The sequence below is a fragment of the Primulina tabacum genome, chromosome 1 (assembly GCF_025594145.1).
Source record: "Primulina tabacum isolate GXHZ01 chromosome 1, ASM2559414v2, whole genome shotgun sequence".
In the NCBI taxonomy this organism is placed as follows: Eukaryota; Viridiplantae; Streptophyta; class Magnoliopsida; order Lamiales; family Gesneriaceae; genus Primulina; species Primulina tabacum.
In genome coordinates this window covers 7,019,632-7,042,465 of record NC_134550.1, presented here as the reverse complement: position 1 = coordinate 7,042,465, position 22,834 = coordinate 7,019,632, and the positions used below count along the sequence as shown (strand labels likewise).

The following is a 22,834-nucleotide window of genomic DNA, read 5'->3' as shown; positions in this document are numbered from 1 at the left end:
CTCAAGACTATCTCTATCAATCTGAAATGACATATCGAGAATAATAATATCAACATTCCATTCCCAATTCAATACTGAATCTGATCAATCTGAATCTAGTTCAAAATCAACGGCATAACGGCACAATCCCGATATCCCCGTCAATACAATATCAACAAATATCAATTACAAATCATAACTCATATCCGATACAATCTATAATCAATCAATAATCTAAATCTGTCCGGTTTTCAGTCCATATAATCAGAAATTCATAACAATTTCATAATCAATCTGTTCTTCGATCTGACTTCAATTCTACAATGTGTAGTATTCTCAGAACACATCATAATGATCAAATAATAATTCCGCAAACATCATAATTTCAAATGATAACAGAAATCAATAAAACTTACATCCAGTTGTAGCTGTCGACACAAGGATCTCAGTACTGGGTTCAGATTATAAATCTGAGTACCGAATCTAGAATAATCAAATTTCGAAAGCGTAAGAAACTTTGAGGGAATTGCTGAAACCCTTTTCTCGATTCTTGCTGTTGGTCTCGTAGGAAATGAAGAATATACATTATATATTTTTATGCAAGGACAAGTGTCATATTCAAGTCCCAAATTGCACTTTAGTCCCTGAAGTCTTTACTTTTTGCGATTTGGTCCTCACAACTTTTTTTAATTCCATTTCAATCCTAATTAATTACAAAAATCGTGGAATCTAATTCATCACTCCAAAATTCGTAAATTAAATAATTTCGGATTAAAATGATATAATCTCGAGCCTTACAATTTACATGAGTTAATTTGCCACCATTCTAATATTTAAATAATTTCGGGAACTTTTTTTTTAATATTTCATCCTAAGTGTATGGAGCCTTTAATTATGTTATGATCAAGGAATTTTCTTTCCAATGTTTTTCTTAATTGATAAAAAAGAAAAAAAAAGGGTCTTATATTGCGGTAGGAACAAAAATCTCTCCAACCATTTAGAAGGGAATCAAACGATCCAATTATCGAAAGATTGGTTTTTTCTTCTATTCGAGTGGAGTTTACCGGAAACGATGATGTTAACTTTTCGCGGAGTCTTCCCACAAAAATCCAATTTTCAAAATTGGTAATAATTAAGACATGAAGCTAACTTGTGTCGACCGATGACTTTATGAAAGGGAATTTCGTAGTCTCCAAAACTTTATGCATGTTTTTAGCTAACACGTTAAGTCTTCTATTGTTCCATTGACTTTTTTTTTTTTCGAATTTGAAAGATTATAAGGAAATGTAGACAAGAAAAAAATGGAATTTGTTATGGGCAACCATTACTAATTACAGAACCATGATTATTGAATTTTTTTATTTTATATTTTATTAATATTTTTTTTATCAATTATATAATACATTGACAAAATAGAATCGAATTTTTTGTCAAGTTCTTTGAAATTATTAGAATTCGTTATATGTAATTTCATCGAGCACTTTCACAAATAATTTAAATTTATGAATATGTCAGAAGAAAATTCGAACAATGGACTAAAATATGTAATTGTGCTTGAGTCATAATAAAGACAAAAATAAAATAGTGTTTTGGTGTAAATTCTAAAATCCCTAAAATACCTCTATTTCATTTATATATACCCCCCCTATTTTTTATATTTTTCTTTTTTCATGAAAATTAAACATGTAAAAAACATCTAAAAAACTTATTAAAAATCAGAAATTTTTAATACAAAAAAATCGAATGAAACTACACACAACGAGTGTACATATAAATCATGATAGTTAATTTTATTTAATTTAAGAAAATACATAATTAATTTTGTAATATATATTTTTCAACTTTTAAAGAGCTAAAGAAACATGATGAAAACCAGAGTCAACTCCTACGTATGAATGCCAACTTCCCTTAAATTCTTGCTTAGAAGTTTCATTAATGTCGACTGTAACATGCAAATATATCCAGCTCCACGTATTTTTGAATCCTGAATCCGTACCTGAATATATGTCTACTATATAAAAGGAGCCATAAAGTGCCGGATGTGTATCTACTACACACAAATACTTATATATCATCTTATATTATATCACTTGGAGAGAAGAAATGGCACCGCCACCATCGAAAACCGTCCCACCGGTGGTGGCACTCGCGGTTCGGGTGATCACTTTCATTCTCGTACTCGTTTCGGTTATAATTATGGCCACCAACAAGATCGCAGGTGCGGCCAAATTCAGCGACTTCTATGCTTACCGGTTAGTGCGTGTTCCTGATCGATGCATGCTCACACACACACACACAAACACACACAAATACACACACATATATATATGGATCGACAATTATTTTTATAGAAATATTGTTTAACTATCTTCTGAATTATTGGAAATTAATTTAATTTTTTTTTAAATATGTGCAGTTACATGCTTGCTGCGGGTGTGATTGGAATGGCTTATACACTCCTACAGGCTGCATTCACAGTGTTCTATGTGAGCACAGGAAATAAGATTGGGGGTGATGGCTTATCCGTCGTTGACTTTTTTGGTGACAAGGTTAGGATGAAACAGCAATTTTTTCCGTCACATACAAAATTTATTTCCGATCTATTTACTTCAAATTTTACTCGGAGATGATATTCTTAAAATATTTTCATTATTTTATTTACAAATGTAATTTTTTCCCATCATATATCTATTCATAAATTTAATAATATAAATCGGAACCGGAACCATCTCTAAAAAAACCGGAACAGAAATATTCTTTCAGTCAGTTGGAATTGTAGATATTCCGGTTCGGTTTCGGTTTTTAACAATAAGGAACCGGAACCTTAACAGTAATCATAAATTAATATTAAATTTTAATGTTTTGTATTGTGTATAAACACATTATGTAATTAAACTATTGGATCTATATAAATTAACATTAACTCCTTATTTTTATTTCCTTTTATATAAAACCTAGATATTAATATTATGTTGCAGTAAAACTATTGAACAATTAGTTTCATAACTCCACATATTGTATCTTTATTTTTGTTTTTTTTTTTCCTTTAGAACTAAAATGATAAATTTGAGCTCGAATGGGTTCAAACAGTAACTGAAACCGATTTGGCTCGGATTTGACCTTTCATTGTAACTCGAACCGTCGATTTCGAAGCTGTGATCAGGCCTAGCATAGACTCAAAAGTATGATCAATATGAATATATGATATCCCGATTGATTATTTGTCTATTTTGATTATAACTTGTTTGAGCTGCCTGCAGGTAGTTTCCTACCTATTGGCAACTGGTGCAGCCGCATGTTTCGGACTCACTGTAGATTTGAAACGCATCAATGACCAGGGAATCGTTGACTCAGATACTGATCGTTTCTTGAACAAGGCGAATGCAGCAGCTGCCCTTCTCTTCATTGGATTCATCTTTTCAGCAATGTCATCCATAATTTCTTGTTTGTCTCTACCAAAAAGATCAGGCTAACTTTTGTACAAGGGCAGAATTGCAATTTTCTCATTTTAACCATCTTGTAATATTGTCGCCAGGGTTCGCTGCCATTTTTCAGTATCATGTCATCATCACATTTTTTCCTAGATAGGAATAAGTTGTATGCTATGAAAACAAGGTGGTGTCATTGTTTAGGCTAAACCAAGAAGGCTTCTTTTCAGTTCATGTATATTGTGTGGTTTGTGGCTGTAAAACCATGAAATTATTGGGTTTCAAAATACATCAAACTATGAGTTAAAATAATATTAGTCTTAATGATTGATCATATTTTCAAGATGAAACCACTAGTTCTTGGGGATATATATGGATCCAACGTAGGCCAAGGTTGGGCTGAATATATTTATATGGCTTGGATATCCAAGGCAAGGTTCCTTGCTTATCATGAAATATGTTGTTGGCACTAAAATAGACCGATTACAATAACAAAATGGGGAGACCCGTAAGACGATTATAGCAAAACACACTTGATATAACATGTATGTCATTTTTTTCTTCCGGAAATGTCGACAAATCATGTGAGAATTGCACAGAGTCAAAAAGTAGGGTTGCACATTTATTAGACAACATAATTGAATTTCAAGTCCTGTTAAGACAAATATGTGGAAGTTTATTGCGTTTAGACTAGGAAGAGTGCCTACAAACGGGTGCATCAATTCACTTCCTCTGTCATCTCATTCTCAACTCTTATCTCATTTTATAGCATTGGAGTGCTTAACTTTATAATATTTGTAAGATGTTTATTCTTCTGTATTAAAAGAGTGTGTGTTCTTTATCAAAACACAGTGAGTGGTTGTACAATATAAAATATTATAATGTAATTCTTTTCATTTTATCAGTGATTTTTACCCAAATAATTTTTATAATTTTTCACGTAAATCTCAATGTCCAATTTATTTTTTATTTCAATATTTATTATCTCAATTTATCGCACGTAGGATCAACAAGAAAAAGAGATGCTAATATACACGGAAGATATAATTGTTGGGTAGTCTCATCCATCTTGATGAGGAAAAACCATTACACATGGTGGTAGACTTTACCATAACCTCGTCCAACAGCTGCACATATGCTAGGAGATCTTTTTCAGATGTAGTATATATGGACAAATCCATTGTTTCTCGTCACTTGAAAGTTGCATTTCACTACACAAAGAGAAGCCAAAACCACAAGAAGATCAAGAATGATTCATATCAAATCTTGTACAAGATAACCAATATATATACTATATATATACAATTAATTTGAAATTTTGTCCTCAAATTAATCGTGGTTACATTCATTCTTCCAATTGAATGATGGCAATATAAAAAATTTGAAATTTTATGCATTCGATCTTAAATTTGTTATATTTACGTGTTATTTTAGCCATTATTTAACTTGAGATAATTATGATTATTAAGGCTTATAATATTTGAGACTTGATCTTCATGTTTCCCATGTTTCTTACTTTTTAAAAAAATTCCAAGAAAAAGAAAATATTTAATATAGCAAGGGCAAATTGTAAATTCAACCATTTAACTTAACAAGGGAAACAAAGAAATATATGGATTATAAAGAGGAACGCAAGCAAATAAAATTAGGGGTGATCACAGTGCGGTTTTGCGGTTTTTTTTAAAAAAATTCAAACCGAATTGTCATATGCAGTCGGTTAGTATTTTGAAAAATTAATCGCGGTTTTACATAAAAAAAATTAGCCTTACGGTTTTGAGCGGTTTCAAACTGTTGCGGTCGGTTTTACGGTTTTTTTAATGAAAAATATTAGCATATATTCTAATTTATTTGAAAACAACAAAAATATATTATCTTCAAATATAAAATATAGTTCAAAGCATATATAGATCAAAATAGATAAAACAATAATCAAGATTCAAAACTAATTTAACAACACAACACATTCACAACAAAAATGACATTTACATTATTTTATCCATTTTTTTAATTTTAAATAAAATATTGTACCAAAAGAAATAAATACTTTAATAAAAAATTAATATGAAGAATAGTTAAGAAAAAGATAAGTTTTATTTGTAAGAATAATAATTTTGAAGAGAGTTGAGATATAATGAATGATGACTTCTTTATTTGAATATGTTGTTTACAATATATTATAATTCTAGGCCCAATATTATGGCAAGCGGTTTAGGCGGTGCGGTTCTTGGCAAAAAAAATAACCGAACCGCGTAAGCGGTGCGGTTTATGATTAATATTTTTAATCGCGGTTTTTATAAAATATTATGAAAAACGGTACGGTGCAATACGGTTCGGGCGGTTCGGACGGTTAATAAAAAAAAATTGATCAGCCCTAAATAAAATCGTTTCGAAAAATATTTCACTCATATGAGAAAAGTATCGAATTTGAATATGTTTGAACATTTTGTGAGTCGAATTCGTGATCGAAATGCTAATTTTTTTAAATATAATATAATTATATATTATTGATGTGAGGGCTCGTGCTTCTAATTAATATTTAATTACCAAATTACAAAGATTAATTAGTGTAAATAGGGAAAACGAGTTTAAAATGTTCATTTGGGCCTGCAGAAATTTTGGTATGACATCCCCGTAAATTGAACATCCGAAAATTTATGAAAATATAATAATATCAACATACGCTCGAAAATAACATTAAGTTCACAATCAAACAAACCGATATCCAAAACAACATAAAAACATCACAATACAGTTACGTAGGACATCTCCTTGATAAATGTATCAATTTAGTATAATATATATAGATATCTAGGAACTCTGACACAAACCGACTCAACTACTAGGTACCACTCGATGACGCTCCACCAGACGCATCAAATCTCATGTAATGATCTGTTATGCCATCAAAAACAACAAAATGTAAAAGAAAATAGGGGTCAGACCCCAGAACGACAAACCAGTAAAATTACGACGTACATAAAAGGCATGTAATAATACCAAGTAAATGCAATGATATGCGATGCATGAATGATAACTGTGGGGACGCGGACGCTAATTCATTTCTTAATCATCTTTGGGAATAATTAAATCAATTAAGATAAACATGGTCTAAATTTTTTTAAAAAAATACAAGTGCGGAAACGTAATGTAATCAATCTGATATACATATCAAAAGTAAAGTACATGTCTTGTACTCAATACATTAAAATCAAACTAGGGTTCAACTACTATATATCAAGTGTTGAAGCCTATCTACTTCTGATCCAGATCTCCACGTTAACTTGTCCTCTCTCATCCTCTTTTTGACCCTGATCTTGTCTCATCTGTTGTCATGCACACATACAAACACGACAACAGCCGGATAAATCCGGTGAGAATATAATCCCAGTATAAACAATGTAAACATGCAATCATATAAAAACATATATAAAAGCATATAACAGTTATCAATAACATGTATCAAATCCGAAAACATGAATGATGTAAAACTGTAAATAAACACATGACTCGTCATCTCAGACTCGACTCATCTCTAATCTAGGGATCCCGATCTAACTCAGACTTTGGTATTCTGTATCGAATCTCCGCAATAGAAGTCGATATACTCCTACGCAACATCGATACACCAAAAGTCTAGTGTCTTGGCGGTTCTGCCGAAGACTTGGCGGCTCTGCCAATGACTAGGCGCATCTGCCTAAGACTCTAACTCATGCTTTGCTATAACTCAATAGACTAAGCATATCAATCTCATGAATTGCAAATACCAATGAAATAAGTAAAGTATGTGGTTTTGAGAAACTCAAGTCAAATCAAACTCGAGTCGTATCTTCCCAGTTCAACATTGATTTATACCTTTCTTCCTGCTGATCTGACGAAGTCGATGTCTCGAATTCGAAGTCTGTCAATACTCAATCTGGCAATGACAATATCGAAGAGTACAATATCAATATACCACTCAAATCAATACTGGATATAGTCAGAATTCAATTTAATTCTGTTTCAACGACATAACTGCACAATCTCAATATACCCACCAATACAAATCAACAGACACCAATATCAACTCATAATCGATAACAAACTCAATTCTGATATCAAATTTGTATAATCTCAATCAAATCAAATCTGAAAATTCATAACAATTTCATACAGTATCTGTTCTTCAATCCGGTTTTAATTATACGATGTCTACTATATCAAGAACACCATATATCAATCATATCTGATTCCTTCAATATCATATTTTCAAATCATATCAAAACATACGAAAACTTACGTCTGTGTGAAGCCTGTAACGAGAGGAGTACGGTACTGAACTCATATCGAAATTCTGACAGACGGATCTTGCACAACCACAAATCTAAAATATGAAAAGGCGTAAGGATTTTTCACGGAATTTCTCTGAAGCTATCCTCGATTTCTTTTTTTGCTGTGTTGTTCTGAAGGAATAAAACTTCTATATATATGTTAATGCATGAGAGAGACCATGTGGTTCAATGTTCTTGATGCACGTCTCGCGCATATGCGTGACCTATCTCGGCGCATATGCGCGAGACATTATGTCTCGGCGCGTATCCTTCACAGTAACTCGCGCATATGCGCGCCCTCACTCGACGCATATGCGCGAGGTTCTTTGCAACTCTCTGCCATACTCGCGCATATGCACGGATCCATGTCGCGCATATGCGCGAGGTTCTCTGCCTACCTCGCGCATATACGCCCGGCTGGGTCGCGCATATGCGCGAGGTTCTCAGTCCTCGCACATAACATTCTTCCTCCGGTCTTCCCCGGTCCGATCCGATCCGTCTATAATCATATCAATTTATCAACAAATCATTTCAGATTAAAATAATCAAAATCTCGGGCATTACAATAACAATGAAATAACAGATACCAAATTGAGTCCAAACGAATAGCATCATCAACAGTAACAGTGGACATCCGTGCCATGAATGAGCACCAAATCGCCGCCCGTCCATGTACGTAGCATCGGGAATGCGAGTAGCTAAGTCGCTCGTCCCTAGCTGTCATCTGGAAATGTGGCTAATGCTAACCCACTCGTCCCTCTAATGACTCAGTATATATCTCAACAGAATCAACATAAATCACCGTCAAAGGATTCAAGGCTCAGTAAGTTATGCCAATACAATTAATGCATGAATGCATCATAATAAACATTCAATGCACATAATAGCAAACGACATCCACCGAATATCTTACACGCTAATATAAGCGTCATAATAATATAGGTTTGAGCGTATCTTAACTACAACTTACAATACCACAGTAATTTCTTAAGGACTTTATGATGAACTCGTCCAACGATATAACCTACGATATAAATTCGCTATATACTTCAATATACTGAATTCCAACTGACTAAAACAATTTAAATCAGAGTTAGAAATCGAATTCTCAGTTTATAAACCCATTCAAAATCTGGAATTTCAAGCTTAATACCTCAAGAATTGAGGCTTAAATGCATAAAGGTGATCTCGCGGAGGTGGCTCGCCAGAAAAACCATCGGAATCATTGTTCATAGTCAAAAAACAAGCTAGACAACATGGGAAAACCTAAGGCTTCCACCAAGAACAACTAAGATCGAAGTCAAAATCTTACCTAAAACCGGATCGAAGCCCACATGCAAAGGTGATGGAAAACAAGTCGATCGAGCTCGTGACCTTCTGATTCATGGCAAGAAAGAGGCTAATAGACGGGAGGAAGAAGGTTGCTAGCTGCTGCCCCAATTCTACAGCCGCTGGCGGCGCCACGCGACTGCTGCAGAAAGAGGAGAGAAAAGCGATGGGGTGCAAGACAGTGATAGATTTCTTCTAATGTTGTAAGCAGAATACATGACATGAGTTGTGTTAATTAATAAAGTGAAATGGGTTGGCCCAAATTGGTTATTGGGCTCTTATAATTGAGGTGCATTAATTGTTGTTGTTAGGAAATCAATCGAAACTGACTCTTGAATTCGTTGTTACATCTTTAGCACTAACTACACGTTTGGTAAAGCAACGGACACTTGATTCTAAAATTTGCATCAAAGTCAATGTAGCATGTTTGTTCAATTCTCATAGATGATAATAAATGAAATTAATGAGATGATAATTGTTTGGGATGTAATAACTGCCTTGTTAAGATGACGATTGAAACATGACATTTGTATTGTACGACTTAAAATATTTGAGATGTATCATGGACATTAACTATAACTTTTGATTCATATAGTAAATAAATATATTTCGTGCATTTCTTTTTTAATGGTAGTTCAAATAACGCGCAAACATTCTCTAAATATTCTAAGCCAAGCTCGGACTCGAGCCAAGTCTGAAAAAAATCTGATCTTTAAATTCCTCTACTCAACTCCTCAAGAGCAAGCTGGCCACCCCCCTATACTGAATTAGCTTAGTATATTTAATTCGATTCGATTCATTCAAATTCATTATTGCAGGCAAAACAAATAATAATCCCAATACGTACAAGGAGCTATCCTAATATATATATTGGAAAGGTGGCCCGTGCTTCCATTCCCTTTGTACGCCTTTATGAACCGCAGTGAACGGCCCGCAAATCTTGTGTTTCATATTATAAAGACATTGAAACAGCTGTCAGCCTCACGGCCGTGATTTTTGCCGCCTCTCCGCCTCTTTCGTACCCCTGAAATTTTCTCTAAATTCCAATTAGAAAGAGAAAATCGATGGCTTCACCCTCTCAAGGTAGCCTCCTCCTGCAAAAGCAGCTTAAAGGTACTTATATGTCAAGAATTTTCGGTTTTTTTTTCTGGATTTCTTGATATAATAGACTTATCTTTCTCCCAATCTTTGATAAAATTTGTGGGTTTAATGATCTGGGAATTGATTTTCAGATCTGTGCAAACACCCGGTGGATGGATTTTCGGCGGGTTTGTTGGATGAAAGCAACCTGTTTGAATGGAGTGTTACTATAATTGGCCCCCCTGACACACTCTAGTGAGCAAATATATCTTCTTCTTTTTGTGTTACATTCGTGAATATTTACCCCCCTGGTTGGTATGAGAATTCGAGTGCGTGTATGGTTAGTTATTCAATCGTTTTGCTTTATTGTTTTTTCTTTCTTGTTTTTAATAAATCTTCTTTCGCAAGGGTTTTAGTTGCTGTGCTGGTGTTTTTTGAATTGGTCTTACAGCACATGAGATACTCTTTTCCGTGATCTAAATGTGATATTATGTGGCGATTATGGAAGATTAAGCATGAAGCACGTGTAAAACACAACGATTTTATCAAAAACGGAAAAATGGTTAAAATCATGGTTGGCCATATTAAGCGGTGTTTAAAGCATAATCTAATTTAGTAAATCAAGTATTTGAATAAATAAATAGTAACCACATATTATAATTTAAAATGTGTTTTAAATGACAATTTGTGTTTTAGTATTAAAGGTATTTATAATTATAAATCGATTTTTTTGAGTTTTGGTTTTTCTTAATCATATGTACATAGGTGCATATGTAATGATGTGAATTGTCTGGTTATATTTCCTAATTCTTATGTTTTAATCCAAAACCTCCAAGGTGTGTTTGTAACTATCCAATGCCATCCACAAATTGAATCTTAGAGTTTCGGAATTCCATTTTACTTTAGGTTGACTTCCTCAGACACGGTATACTTGTCCGCATCACTTTCCTTTGTTTTCTGAATTTAATTTTAGATTTGAAACTTACTAGTTAGAAGGAAATTGAATCACATTCAATACATTTTGAAACTTATTATTTTTAGAGCATCCAATCATTCTTCCACCTATATTGCAGAACCATGAGCTGTTTTACAGTAATTTTTTTATTATGAATCAACAATCCTATTTCTTCATGATTGTTTTTGTGTAATATCCAAGTCCCAAGATCCAAATGTTATTCACTACAGAACCTGCCTTTGTCTGCTCCGCCTTTTGCTACCTATTCCATGCTCCCGATTTCCAACAACAGCTTTTTCCAACCACTATCTATCAACTTTGATAAAGTTCTAATATAATATCATCGTTTCGCACTCACCACCTGCTTCCAACATCATGCTTGTCTCTGCAACCTCGACGACCTTTTTTTTGTGCTTACACTAGTCAATGATCTAGTCACATTTCGCAAGGGTTTTAGTTGCTGTGCTGGTGTTTTTTGAATTGGTCTTACAGCACATGAGATACTCTTTTCCGTGATCTAAATGTGATATTATGTGGCGATTATGGAAGATTAAGCATGAAGCACGTGTAAAACACAACGATTTTATCAAAAACGGAAAAATGGTTAAAATCATGGTTGGCCATATTAAGCGGTGTTTAAAGCATAATCTAATTTAGTAAATCAAGTATTTGAATAAATAAATAGTAACCACATATTATAATTTAAAATGTGTTTTAAATGACAATTTGTGTTTTAGTATTAAAGGTATTTATAATTATAAATCGATTTTTTTGAGTTTTGGTTTTTCTTAATCATATGTACATAGGTGCATATGTAATGATGTGAATTGTCTGGTTATATTTCCTAATTCTTATGTTTTAATCCAAAACCTCCAAGGTGTGTTTGTAACTATCCAATGCCATCCACAAATTGAATCTTAGAGTTTCGGAATTCCATTTTACTTTAGGTTGACTTCCTCAGACACGGTATACTTGTCCGCATCACTTTCCTTTGTTTTCTGAATTTAATTTTAGATTTGAAACTTACTAGTTAGAAGGAAATTGAATCACATTCAATACATTTTGAAACTTATTATTTTTAGAGCATCCAATCATTCTTCCACCTATATTGCAGAACCATGAGCTGTTTTACAGTAATTTTTTTATTATGAATCAACAATCCTATTTCTTCATGATTGTTTTTGTGTAATATCCAAGTCCCAAGATCCAAATGTTATTCACTACAGAACCTGCCTTTGTCTGCTCCGCCTTTTGCTACCTATTCCATGCTCCCGATTTCCAACAACTATCTATCAACTTTGATAAAGTTCTAATATAATATCATCGTTTCGCACTCACCACCTGCTTCCAACATCATGCTTGTCTCTGCAACCTCGACGACCTTTTTTTTGTGCTTACACTAGTCAATGATCTAGTCACATATCCCTTTGAGTTTTCAATCTATGGCCCAGAGGCCGTGACTGCCCCCCCCCCCCCCCCCCCCCCCCCCCCCTCTTTCCCTTCCCCAGCTTCTGCATATTCTGGGCTGCTGCTTTCCATCTGAGAGTCGAGGAGCAGGAGTGAGTTGTGAGGTGTTTTTGTGGTGGTCTTAGTTGGTTATCTAGTTTAGTTCAGTGATGGAAATTTTTTTTGTGGATTAATTTTTGCATGAACTAGTTGAGGTGTCTACTGCAACATGCAGAAGTATTTATGAATTGTGTGCAAATAGATAATATTTATGTGAAGTGACCAAATTTGGAGTATAACAGGTTACCTATTTCAGTGAAATTTGAATCGTGACAGCTCAGAACAAAAACTACAGTTAGGGACCTTTGGCGATCGTAGAATATTATCAACAGTTTGGTGTTTTTGTTTAAATGAAATACTTGTAATATCTGTATTTATGCTGTTACCCTTGATATGTTTTATGGTGGCAGCACATGTGGAAAGTTTTGAACTAAGCAATTGGGAAGGATTAGAAATGTGGTGCTGAACCACAGGCATCATGTAGTTTTTTTATGTTGAGTAAGTGGAAAATAATGTGCCAATTTAACTTTGGAATAGTGATATCTGTGTGAATCTATGCGATTGAGGATAAAGTAGTAATGAAATGAAAAGACAGTTGCACTGACTTGGTGGAGCTTGAATAACCATGCCGTCTGGTTACGCATTTAAGAACCTGATTGGTCTTTGTGTTAATTTGGATGTTATTATTAACAATACAACTTATTGCGTGCTTCCTTCTAATTGTCGTATTTAATTTGGATGCAGTGAAAGTGGTTTCTTCAATGCCATCATGAGCTTCCCCACAAATTATCCAAACAGTCCTCCAACAGTGAAATTTATCTCTGAGATTTGGCATCCTAATGGTTTGTATTCATTCTCTTTTTAAATTGTTAAATTAGATGGTTCGTGGGGTTTTGATTTGAAGTCATAAATTGCAGTTTATCCTGATGGGAAGGTTTGCATTTCAATTCTTCACCCCCCTGGAGATGATCCAAATGGCTACGAGCATGCTAGTGAACGCTGGTCTCCTGTACACACGGTATAATCATGAATCATTTTTGCTATGTCATATTTTGTGATACATTCTTCGGTGGCTGTGATTTTCGTCTATTGTAGTTGAATTTTCCTGTAGAATCGTGTACAAAACTGAGCATGTTAATTTGTAAAAAAAAAATTATAGTTTTAACTACAATACTTTTGCAATTTTTATAACATTGATCAATGCCTAGTGAAATTCCTACAACATTGTCGTATTTGAAATGAATCTGTTGAATTGAAAGTTTCTCGATACTTTGTCTAGTGCACCTTGCCATCCTAGTCCCTCACAAAATTTGAAAGATCGCCCTCTGCTTTGTGAGTAACTCAGTTACTCTTTAAGGTTGCCTTTCTCTTCTGGTCAGTGGTCTGAGAAATTCTTTAGAGGTAAAGGAAACCTACCTCGACCTCAACATTTTTTTGGTAACTAACTCTGTAATAAGTAATTAAATGATCTGTTACTGTTAAAAGTAGGAGAGACTGAATAATTTGTTGATTGAGCATTGGTTTTGTAACCAGCCTGATTTATACTAGAGAAAATTTCTTGAGTTTGATTTTTATGTAACAAGCCATGATGTATGTCTTCCAGTTAGAGCGAGAACATAGAGGGACTTATATATTCGGATTATTTATGCTCTTATATGCTTTTTCTCATAGTTGGCCCTCCTGTTTGGTCATTTTTTCTTTTTATTTATCATTTTGCTGTTGTTTAATGGAACTTGCTTTGAAATCGATGCTTCAAAAAACTAATATTACAATTTTCAAATGAATTTAGTATGAAAAAATTTTGGGAAAGCGATTCTCGTCAACTTGTTATTTTGTCGAGATTGTACTAGCTATTTTTCCTTCCATATGTTGTGAACGTCGGACTATTTCTGAATCTCGTTATTTTATTTTATTTTTTGCGATGTTTCATTTCACATGGATTCGGCAAAAGAAACGTGATTGGCAGAATTGTGAGATGTTTTGGAGAAGCACATGGATTTAAGAACTTGCAACTTCTCTTTTTTGTTTTTTTTCCCATGGGTATGAGAATGTTTACCAATTCATTTGGTTCCAAATGAGGGTTCTTCTGTCCAGTGCCAAAGTTAGTGTTAAATTCCGTCCAATAATTCAAGAGCTAATATTATTTTCATGAAGAGTTGAATGGTCTTTGCAATATTTTTTTTTTCACATCTGCTACTCTTTTTCATCTATCTCTATCTTTTGAAATAGCAAGGATAAGCTAATAGGAGGCGTTCCACTGATTGAGTGTGCCAGTTTCGTGGAATAAGGGATGGTTTGGGGAACTATTTGAAATATTGTGGGACTTGGCATCAAATTGAATTTCAAGAGTTTGTTTTTATCCAACAATTGTGAAGTTCGTTTTGTGCCTATGGTAAATTTTTTTGGTTTTGGTTTATGTTTCAGACTAGTAGAGGGTAGCAACGAGTTAGTGGTGAACCTTTTCATTTTTCAGTTTGTTGGAGAACTATTCAAGCATGTTCAGTCGGAAAATCCAGCTTGCCTGGGATGCTCTTTTGCAAGTAGCATCTTGTTTGTGAATATTTGTTGGTTTCTCTGTCTAATTTTTATTTTTATTTTTTTAAATCTAGAGCTAAAGTAAGCTTTTTTTTTTTGGTTTAAATTATTTTACTGATGATACTTGAGCATATGTAAACTTGGATTTTCCAATTTTTTCCTTCTGTACCAGTAACAGCGTTTTATTGTATGATAAATGCCATACATCATCAGTTGTTCTGCCCATGATAGTTCTGTGAGAAAAAAATTATACAAATGATTTTGTTGTTTGCAGGTGGAGAGTATAGTTCTAAGCATCATATCGATGCTTTCAAGTCCAAATGACGAGTCTCCTGCCAATGTCGAAGCTGCTGTAAGTTCAAATGCATTAGATTGTTATGATTTTCTCACTATCTGATTAGATCCTGTGTTTAGAGGGTGTTTTCCTGATACTGAACTCGATATAGCAAATTATAAGAAAGCTTAATGTAATTTATTAGTGTCCTTTATGCTCTTTCTAGCTTATAAACAAAGTTTTACTAACTTGTATTAACTTATTTCTCGACCCGCTCGATGATTTTGATTTTTTTTTGTGAGAGCTGAAAGCACAAAATTGTTAGTTTAAAGAAATTTCTTTGGTTAAAAAAAGAAAGTAATTTTGTCTTGTGACTTCAGAATTCAAACTACAAGATTTTTAGCCGGTATTGTTGTAATACTATTTTTTCCCTGAGGAACTAATCTTTTAAATATATTAACACCTGACAAGTTTTTAAATGTGTGTGCGATTGTAGGAGATCTTATAAGCTCTGAGAGGAGCCCCTATCTTAAATTATAAGATGTTCTGCATTAAACATTATTTAATTCTCATGTTCGTGTCGATGTTGTCACTTTTTCCGACTACGTTCCATGTTTAACTGTCTATGCTTGACGTGTAATACATCCATCCATCCATCAAAATGAATGATCCGTTCCAATTTCTCTGCAGAAGGAATGGAGAGAACAAAGGGGTGAATTCAAGAAGAAAGTCGGTCGATGCGTAAGACGATCTCAGGAAATTATGTAAATTGGTGATGATATCTTGCAGTGAAACTTGGTTTGGTTTTGACAGTTTTGCCAACAGATATTTGGTCTGTTGGGGATATTGTTTGGCTGGTTTCTTAGACCGTGTAAATTTACTACATCCGAGCATTATACTGCATTCATTACTATAGGAGAGCTCTTCTCTGCGGTTAAAGTTTCACATACACATGATACATATGACGATTATACGAGATAATTGCAAATTTGGTCCCTGTTATTCGGGCTCAGAACCATTTTGATCCTTGTTTGCGACGTAACTAAAAGGTAATTTGATTTATGAATTTTAAACATTTTTTTTCTCCGATGTTACATTATCGTTACGAAGTAATGAGAAATGGCACGAAAATTCAAGAGGGATCAACATCGTTTCGATCTCAAACAACAGGAATGAATCCAAAAAAAATTTCCGGCCAAGACTGCCAAAGTAAAATTGAACAATAGTGACAAGGTTATGTCTCAAAATCCATATTGTATCAGGTTCAAATTCTACTTAGACTTGAACGTGAAATTATTTGTTCTTTATCATATACTAAAAAGGTAAAAAAAGAAAGAAAAAAATTGTAATTTGTTGATTCAAAGGCATCGCAACATGCGGGATTGGGTAGAAGAAGATGAATGTCCGAAAGCAGCAGTGTTATGAAACAAATCTGACAAGTAGTTTCCCAGATTGTCGGGTGAAAACCTCGCCAATACTTCGAAGTCGTTGCTTTCCTTGCTCAAAACTGTCATGTAACTGTCGTAGAATTCCCTGTAAGCCGGCACTAGTTTCCTCGCTATGGACACTTTGATCTCGTCTCGGAGCTTTGAGTCGGGGATGACCCACGAGCTTTGCTTTCGATATTCGTCTTCGAAGACGGAGTTGAATTGCCTGAAACACTTGCTGATCGTACCGGGCGACATTTCGGCCACCACGTTCTCCGCCGGAAGACATGAAAGTGCTTTGCTCCAAGCTACTGATTCATAGTTTGCTGCGTATAGTTTCACTTTGTTTTGGAGTTTGGATAGCCATTCTTCCCCTAAGATTAGTTTCAACGCCGTCGTGCTAGCTTTTTCGATCACATATTCGAGATTGTTTGCTAAGAAGAGATATGATAACCCCACGTCGTTGTAGAGCTCCGCTTTGCTGTCGAGCTTGCAGAGAAGGATGAGAATTATCCAGGCGAGGCGGCTGGCTACAGAGGAATTCGGAGCCGAGCTGTCGAAGTAAGATTCTGGGAATGGCGACCTCGTGGCCGATGATTTCTTGGTCCTCTGCCATAATTTCTGAGAGTGCCCCGCTGTTGTCCGCAAGTGACGAGACGTAATCCATAACCGAACATGTCATCGGATGAATCCCACCACCAGGTGTCGTGGTTTTCGACGAGTTCTTTTGAATCGATATAACATATTCGGAGAGAATTGTTTGAACAGAGTCTCGGAGTTTGTGCAGAGAGGAGAGAGCTTGTACTCTGATATCTGAGAGTGATTCGTAGGAGAAGACAGAGTCGATATCGGTCCAGAGCTCGGAGATGGTCTCATGCATGTTCATCAATGGGAAAATCTTTTCTGGTGATCGCTTGCTCTTAGCTACCATTTCAGGGAATTTAAACAATTTGCTAGAACCTTCAACTGTTATAAGGGAGATACAGGCTTGTTTGATCGTCTCTGAGGCAGAGAAAACATGATCACACAGAGATCTCTCCCCGCGGAAGAGGGATCTGACGGCAATCTTCGCAGCAAGTATCCATTTTTCGATTTGATGCTCGAGAGCCTCCGAACCCAGCCGGTTGATCACATGGGTAGACGGATGAGTCTTCACACCGAGACGGTAGAGTTCTTCGTCCAAGATTGATTTTCGGGTGATTTTGTATATTTTGAGACACTCTTTGCCGTAACCTGAGCTGATCATGGTTTCAGCAATCAGTTTTAGGTCCGACATAGCTCTTTCCACCTTCGACATGGGAGCATCATCGTCGTTGGATAGGTTGTTATACTCCTCTTCGTCTTCGGAGTTTCCAAACGACAAGGACCGAGATAGTCGTGATGATCCACTCGACACGGATTCTGGATTCAAGTACTCCCTGTTTGCGGATAGGATTTGAAAGAACTCCTTCTCTAGCCGCTTCATGGCGATCTTCATCAACTTGTTCCCTAGGACCAACTGATCCGAACTCGCATGTTCCGAGATCAATAAATGCATTACCCTGCGCAGGTCATTCACACATCTGACGAATTCCTTGGCCTCTTTCCTGTTTTCTTGGAAAATCGCGACAAATTTCTCCATAGAAGGGTTGGAAGGATCCCATTTTCGGATCATGGCCTCCGATTTCTTGATGTTTTCTCGCATAAACGATTTGGAGAACGTGGGCGACGGCGAAGATGGTGTTGATAGAGAAGGTTGATTTGCATTGTTGGTTCTGGAAAAAAGTAAGAGACTCCCCATTGTTCTTTGGGGAGTGGAGAGTGTTGTGATTTCTTGAATTGCCATTTGGTTTCTTGGTTTTTTTTTTCTCTCCTCTTTTTTTTTTTTTTGGTTTTAAAATATTTGATGTCTTTGTCACTTACAAACTGATGACTGGGGAGTTTAACTTAGTTTAGTTGTTCCTTTAAATCAAAGAAATTGCAAGCTATTCGATTTTGAGGTTTGACTTGAAAAATGGGGCCAAATCCATTGACCAATTCAAAATATTTAGAATACTTGTCCACTTTCATATACATACATAAATTAGTTTCACAGTTGACTTGAATAAAACCACCATGTCATGCACAAAAACGGGATAATAAAAACGGGGTATATCGTCGACGGCTTTTAGTTCTTCTGACATCAAAGTTTCAAACTTTGAATAAACTCTCGAGTTTGTTCTTTGATTTTTTTTTATTTAGAAATGGATACAGATTTAATTACATTTATATATATCCTTTTCAAAATAGCCAAATATTTTATTATATGATTTTTAATTAATTTGATTTTCTCCCCTAGATCAAATCAATCATTCATCCGATTTTCTTAAAATTTTCTTTCACTCCATTTTCCCACTATTCTTTCTTCAAAACTTCCAAAATAAAATGAAATATTGCCATGCAATTTCATTGACACCGAGTGGTAATTACGCGGTTTTCCTCGAGAGAACCATTGACTTTTTATCCAAATTTCATTTAGACAGTATTATATTTTTTTATGTGTACTTTCAATGTAATTACATCAAAGCTCACACAATATTTTGTAGGACACATGTTCAACTTTCTTAATTGTTATATCTATCTATATGCATATTAGGATCCATATTGGGATAGAGAATCTGTTATTTTATCATAATTGTAACTTAAATTTTTTAAATCTAATGACACGTATAATTATTACTCTAAAGCTCATGGACCTATCTTTTTTGGGTCCTGCAATCACTCTTTGGCTTCGAAACATAGGTATTGTAAGGTTCATGGGCCTACCTTTTTTGGGTCCTGCAATCACAGCCTACATGATAGCTCATGCGACACTTATTGATAGAACTCCTCACAATTGACTGTGGACTCCTATCATGAGGTCGAGTCCACAGCCAGGTGTGGGAAGTTCTGTCAAATGTCACATTAGTTATCATGATAGTTGTGATTGCATGACCCAAAAGAGGTAGGTCCATTAGCCTTATAGTTGCACCCTAACAACTACTATATCGGTAATTGTATTTCTTACTATCTATAAAAATCACAGGTCTCATGATAGTCCATACGACATTTACTCACAGAACTCCTCACACCTGGCTGTGGATTTGTGGAGACACGTACTCCACAACCAGGTGTGAGAAGTTATGTGAATAAGGTTGCACTATCATGAAGCTGTGATTGCAGAACCCAAAAGAGATAGGCTCATGGGCTTACAATTGCATCCTAACAACTACTATATCGGTAATTATATTTTTTACTAGTCCATAAAAATCAAACATGTGAAATTGATTCACGTTAATGTAAGTATAGCATTGACTTCTTATAGTAATTTTATATTATTCTTGTCCTTTTCAACAGCCCTACATCACTTCCACGAAAGTTTCTAGTTTTGTTTTTAATTTCGAAGTCGATAGTTTTTATTATGATTCACTGACTTGTTGTAAGATTTATTTGATAGATTCTATTAAAATATATTCAGATCAGGGGCGTATCAAGATTTTAAAATCAGACGACTTAAATTTAATTAATTAATATTTTCTGACCAGCAAGATGTAATATTTTTATTATCTTTAAAGTTATTTTATCAAAAAAATTAAAATATAATTTGATATTAGTGTGAATGACAATTGGTAATGGGATATTTTCATATATTCTAAAACATTATATTCACTAAATTATAATATAATATGATAATAGAATATTTTGGAGAGGAGTAAGTCTCTTGTGAGACGGTCTCACGAATCTTTATCTGTGAAACGAGAAACCCTACCGATATTCACAATAAAAAGTAATAATTTTAACATAAAAAGTAATATTTTTTTATGGATGACCCAGATAAGATATCTGTCTCACAAAATACGACCTGTGAAACCGTCTCACACAAGTTTTTGCTTTTTGAGAGAGAAAAATAGATGTGATTATTATAGAATTAACTGTAGCAACACTTCCGGTGAAAAAAAAAACATTTTACGTAAAGTTAATTGTTTTTTTTACCCTGAGTTTTTATAACATATCAGTGAAATATCTTTGATTTTTAAAAAATAAAATGTATTAGCCTATAAATATTTTTTATGGAGGTTTATGTCGTTTATATTTTAAAATTTTCACAAAAAGTTGGTGCAATTAGCTCGATTATTATATTATATTATTATATGGGAAAATAAATAAATTTATTTCGAAAAAATTAATGTTTTCGAGAAATTTTCGGGTGGGGATTCATACGATTAACGAAGTCAAATTATGACATACGCTGACTGGCCTATAACCAATAACAAAAGTCGAATCAAAATGAAGTCCGAAAACACATTAGTGTGGTAGGAAATTGTTTCTACCAACTTTTTCGTATTATATATTATTAATCTAATCATGATTAATATTTTATTTAATTATTTTGAATTTTAGGATCAAAGAGGAATAATTCATTGTTTCAAATTTTATAAATAAATTACATTTACGACAAGTAACTTAATTTGGTTTTTAAATTACCTTATTTATGTTCATATTTCCGGCGATAAATTTTGTATATTCGAGAAAAAGGGTGATGATTTGTCCATGTTTTCGATTTTTCGTTCTATGATACTTAGGTACGGTTAAAAATTGCATAATTTTTTCGATTTCAAATATATACATCTCTAGTATTTTTGGTATGTATTCAATCAATGGAGAAAAAATTTGTCTTGTGTTGTTTTGTTTTTTAAAAAATTAATGCAGAAGAAATTTTGATCATACCATTTATGAAACTGGCGTGCATGCATGCATTATATATCATAAAATTCAATTTGACTAATACTTAATTTCCTTTGAAAACCTAAACTACAACTTTAAGTTCACATTAATTCTTGAAATATCAATCTAAATTCTAGATAGACATATATATATATACACACACACATTACGTTAAAACTGTACTAATCCTAAAATTGTTTCAAGTCAAGCACGCTTAATTTTGAAATTCTTTTGTGATGAGCAGCAAACGAAAAGAAGATGTACTTTTTTTATATGAATAGTACCTATCAAATCTTTTAAGCATTCGTCAACTGCGCAGTTTCATAACTGTACATTTTTTGAATTCTTTTCCTTCCGATGTAAGATCACTCCACTCATGTTCTTTTCGTCTAGAAGCCTGACAGGAGACGCTCATTGTCCGTGCAATCTCATGGCAACGACGATCGCCCCATCCTCTTCAGCACCGTGCCTCACATTATATATTATAGTTAAAATCTTTAGCTGTGTGTCGGACTAACTCTACGATTTATTTTCTCCATAATTTTCAGGTAACGCATGTATGTTATGGACGCTAGGTCTATATATTATAATCGTTACTCGAATCTTTTCTCAAAAATCGTTATGTTTAACCACTAATATTTCTTCCACCATCTCCTAATTACAGGTGGACCGATTTATTTGTAAATATTTTTGTAACATGAAAAAAACTCTAAATATTGGGAATTTGAAAATTGCAGAATAATTTATGAGAAATTGTATAGTCAAAACCAAGAATCCTTCATTTTCGTGCACTATTTTCAGTCAGTCAGTCCGAGTAATTCATGACTGAAACTCCAATTGGTATACCGTGATCGAAGGTTACGCTAACCAACTTCCAACTTCCAAGAACTATCAGGAAAAAGGCCGATTGCCCTGTCGGTATATCCAAGCGACATAATCGGCTTGATTTTTCTTTTTTACATATGAGATCCATAAGATCGATCTTTGGATATATAGTGAAGGCAATATTCAACGACAAAAATTTGTGTGAGACGGTCTTACGGATCGTATTTTGTGAGACAGATCTCTTATTTGGGTCCTCCGTGAAAAAATATTACTTTTTATGCTAAGAGTATTACTTTTTATTGTGAATATCGGTAGGGTTGACCTGTCTCACAGATAAAGATTCGTGATACCTTCTCACAAGAGACATACTCATATTCAACGTAAGTTCGATTATTTTATTATATCGAACACATACTAGTGTGGATTTATTAAAGTTCATTTATATAAGTAATTTGAATTATTTAGAT

At 34.2% G+C, this 22,834-nt stretch overlaps 3 protein-coding genes across 3 annotated transcripts; 2 read left to right on the top strand and 1 right to left on the bottom strand.

The window, feature by feature from the left end:
• The first annotated feature begins 1,970 nt into the window (after positions 1-1,970).
• LOC142538299 (CASP-like protein PIMP1) lies at positions 1,971-3,696 on the top strand. The gene is made up of 3 exons (XM_075643649.1): positions 1,971-2,231; positions 2,396-2,528; positions 3,240-3,696. Exons 1-3 carry the CDS (start codon positions 2,083-2,085, stop codon positions 3,450-3,452), a joined length of 495 nt encoding a protein of 164 aa, XP_075499764.1. The 5' UTR covers positions 1,971-2,082; the 3' UTR covers positions 3,453-3,696.
• A 6,253-nt stretch (positions 3,697-9,949) lies between these two features.
• Positions 9,950-16,306, top strand: LOC142538283 (ubiquitin-conjugating enzyme E2 7-like). Its single transcript, XM_075643642.1, has 6 exons — positions 9,950-10,156; positions 10,276-10,378; positions 13,329-13,426; positions 13,502-13,602; positions 15,394-15,471; positions 16,084-16,306. The coding sequence occupies exons 1-6, from the start codon at positions 10,108-10,110 to the stop codon at positions 16,159-16,161; spliced, it is 507 nt and encodes a 168-aa protein (XP_075499757.1). The 5' UTR covers positions 9,950-10,107; the 3' UTR covers positions 16,162-16,306.
• Positions 16,307-16,577: 271 nt separating this feature from the next.
• LOC142538275 (exocyst complex component EXO70H1-like) lies at positions 16,578-18,716 on the bottom strand. The gene is given in 2 exon segments (XM_075643635.1): positions 16,578-17,427; positions 17,429-18,716. Coding segments are annotated over 2 exon segments (1,893 nt in total). The 5' UTR covers positions 18,646-18,716; the 3' UTR covers positions 16,578-16,751.
• Between the last annotated feature and the right edge of the window lie 4,118 nt (positions 18,717-22,834).

Bases quoted from the DNA above. Each gene is read 5' to 3' on its own strand.
- LOC142538299 (XM_075643649.1), top strand. From the start codon at position 2,083: ATGGCACCGCCACCATCGAAAACCGTCCCACCGGTGGTGGCACTCGCG. The intron at 2,232-2,395 runs GTTAGTGCGTGT...AAATATGTGCAG, and splicing joins AGCGACTTCTATGCTTACCG to TTACATGCTTGCTGCGGGTG. The intron at 2,529-3,239 runs GTTAGGATGAAA...AGCTGCCTGCAG, and splicing joins TTGACTTTTTTGGTGACAAG to GTAGTTTCCTACCTATTGGC.
- LOC142538283 (XM_075643642.1), top strand. From the start codon at position 10,108: ATGGCTTCACCCTCTCAAGGTAGCCTCCTCCTGCAAAAGCAGCTTAAA. The intron at 13,427-13,501 runs GTTTGTATTCAT...CATAAATTGCAG, and splicing joins TGAGATTTGGCATCCTAATG to TTTATCCTGATGGGAAGGTT. The intron at 13,603-15,393 runs GTATAATCATGA...TGTTGTTTGCAG, and splicing joins GCTGGTCTCCTGTACACACG to GTGGAGAGTATAGTTCTAAG.